The following is a 3,149-nucleotide window of genomic DNA, read 5'->3' on the forward strand; positions in this document are numbered from 1 at the left end:
AACTTCTACCATTGAAAATTTCTTGGGGGCCACAGAAGTTTTGGATCAAGCTTATATTTGTGTTTTCAGTTCATCCATGTCTGTATGATCTTATGAACAGGTTGGATGACAAATAAACATCATTGTGCGGCCTAGCAAGGTTTCAACGGTGGAAATCATTATCCCCGTTTCCTGTGGTATGATCCACTTGATCTTTGGATATCCTTAAATTTTGGGCTAAACCCCTTAAATTAGATGGAAAGACGGATGGACGGTGTGGATAGACCACATACATTCAAGGTGGGCCCAACTGAGTTTACTCAGTACCATAAGAGCGTACCAAGTAACTCAGTATGCAATCCGATTTCAGAGGAGCGGTAGATCCTTCTACATTTCCTCCTTGCACGAAAGAGAGAGAAAGAAGCTAACGGCGTTTTTTTTTATAGTGGAATTTCACCACTTATGGGTATTCGAACCCTCAACCTAGTGTTGAAACCCCTGAGAGTCTACCATCAGAGTAAGAGTAAGGACCCTGAGAAAGAAAGAAGCTAACGGCGTTTGTTTTGGTGTTTGGAGGAAGGAAGCGGCCCCACATCTTAGAGTCAATAAGCTCGTGACACGTCTACTCAGTACCCCTTAGCGTGCTGAGTTACTCAGTACACAATCCGATTTCCCTTGCTTGCCAGGAGGGCCATTAACTTTCAAAAGATTGTCAAATCGAGAGTGTGTACTCAACGGAAATGAATTGGATACTCCCCCTGCCACCAGCCCGGTGGCTGGTGGTCGGTGCTATGTGGGCCCCACCATGATGTATGTGTTTCATTCATTCCGTTTATCCATTTTTAAAGATGATTTTAGGGCTTGATCCCAAAAACGAGAGGGATATAAATCTCATTGGACCACACCACAGGAAAACAATAGTAATTGGATATCCACCATTAAAATCCTCCTAAGGCCCACTGTACTGTTTATTTGACACCCAATCTGTTGATTAGGTCATACAGACCCAGATGAAGGGAAAAAACAAAGATCAGCTTGATCTAAAACTTCTATAACCCCCCAAAAAGTTTTTAATAGTCCACGTTCAATTCAACAATATTTCCTACAATGTGGTCTACTTGAGATTGGGATATACCTCATTTTTGGTCTCGTATCATAAAATGATCTAGAAAAATAGATGGACGGCATGGATGAAACACATACATCATGGAGGGGCCCACAGAGCACCGACTACCAGCCATTGGTTGGTGGCAGGGGAGTAGCCAATCCGTTTCTCATGAAAAGAACGCCACCATGCAGATGAGCTGACCACCTTAAAATCAGCCTATCGTCCCCGGATTTGCCGTAACACGCATTGCGCATGCATACCATGCAATGGCTGAATTGGTACTTCTTAGATGTTATCTAGAGCTTTGCTAAGCCACACGCGTGCACAAGGCATACCATCTACACGCCACCATTCTTGCCAGTGTGGCAGACGTGCAATATCCAAGCCGTTCAGTTGGTTGAGTCCAATTATATAGATCTTCTCACCCAAAAATAGAGCTGATGATCGATCAGTAGCTGGCCACTATATTAGAAACAGGTGGATGGGTTCGAAATCTTGCAACCACTACAGTCAAACATTTGTTTCGTAAACTATGGCCCACCTGAATGGTTTGGACTGAACACATACTTGGCTGGGCCATCTACATAGTGGTACGCTTTTGATGTATGGATTGGATCTCATTCTTACATGCAATATTGGCACATGTGTGACCTTACATGATCAGACAATTCTAGGAAATCCTAATTTCCTAACCATTCCCATCTATGGCTTTGAAAACGGATGGCTGAAATGAAAAAGGCCAAATTAGAGATGGATTGGATGATCTGATCATCAAGAAATTTTCAAGGCAGCCCTTGTAATGTGCGGGTGGACCTAATGGAAGGTCTGGATTTGATCAGTTGGGTTGCAACTGTCCTGATGCAACTAAGAGCTCTGATACCACACCAATTCCCTTATTTATATTCTATCATAGAAAGGCTTAATAAATAGCCCTTGCTTTGCACATTGAAAGCTCCATCCCTTACAATCCATTCATTCAAAATGGCCCCAAACTCTCATTACTCCCTCACGTTTCTTCTTTCTCTAACTCTCATCCTCCAATCCTCATCATCCCAGCTGACCCAAATTGCAATGGATCCTATTCACGAAGTGTGCAGCCAAACAGCTTATGATGAATTATGCGTCGCTTGTCTCGAATCAGATCCCCGGAGCTCAACTGGAGATCTGAATGTCTTCGCCGATATCCTGATCGGCCTCGCATTATCAAATGTTACAAATACATGTCCATACATATCTAAGCTCTATAACGAAACCGCCGAGCCTGTACTGAAGAATTGCCTCAATCTATGTTTGTTCGTCTATGAAGAGGCTGTCTATGATCTCAAAGATGCGCTCACCTCTCTCGCTGCAATGGACTACTCCAAGCTGTATCATGACATGGCCGACACACTCGATGCTGCATTCACATGTGATGACTGCTTCACTGCACCGCCGTTCCCTACATCGCCATTGACACAACAGACTTTGTTCTTGATACAGCTATCCGGTATCACTATGATCATCAACGATATGCTCGCAAGTTCTTCATAGAATTACTAAGGCTTTATCTCATTTCTTCTACTTTGTAATAGTATTTTATCATCTTAGGCCATGTTTGGAAGCATAAGTGAATAAAATTGCAATAATGAATGATGTTTACAAGTATTTATAATGAATCCAGATTGAAAGTATTCAATTATAGCTTCACGAATTGGTAGATCACAAGTAGGGCTGACAGTACGGGCAGGTTGGGTCGGGTTAGTGCTCAACCGTAGCCCAACCCAAGGTTCCTATATCTCAACCGGCAACCCTAACTCAATCCAACCCAACCTCAGGTTAGGAATTCTCCATCCAAGCCTAACCCAAGCAGGCTCGGTGAGGTTGGTCCAGTTGGTTGGGTGAATACATGATAATATTTTCATTATCATATTAGTCTATTATATTTTTAATGTACATCTTATTTTTTATATGTATGATTTTATTAATGATTTATATAGTTATTTATTGTAAAGAACTTTATTTTTTCTAAACAAACCAGTTAAAATATAGGATAACTACACAGTCTATTTAGGAGAGAGAAATC

At 41.9% G+C, this 3,149-nt stretch overlaps 1 protein-coding gene across 1 annotated transcript; it reads left to right on the forward strand.

Annotated features, from left to right (window-relative positions):
• Nucleotides 1–2,063: 2,063 nt before the first annotated feature.
• LOC131225735 (pectinesterase inhibitor-like) lies at nt 2,064–2,738 on the forward strand. The gene has a single exon (XM_058221325.1). The coding sequence runs from the start codon at nt 2,069–2,071 to the stop codon at nt 2,615–2,617; it is 549 nt and encodes a 182-aa protein (XP_058077308.1). The 5' UTR covers nt 2,064–2,068; the 3' UTR covers nt 2,618–2,738.
• The last annotated feature ends 411 nt before the right edge of the window (nt 2,739–3,149 follow it).

Source organism: Magnolia sinica, chromosome 14 (genome assembly GCF_029962835.1).
Source record: "Magnolia sinica isolate HGM2019 chromosome 14, MsV1, whole genome shotgun sequence".
Taxonomy (NCBI): Eukaryota; Viridiplantae; Streptophyta; class Magnoliopsida; order Magnoliales; family Magnoliaceae; genus Magnolia; species Magnolia sinica.

Excerpts from the sequence above, each read along its gene's own strand:
- LOC131225735 (XM_058221325.1), top strand. The coding sequence starts at position 2,069 with ATGGCCCCAAACTCTCATTACTCCCTCACGTTTCTTCTTTCTCTAACT.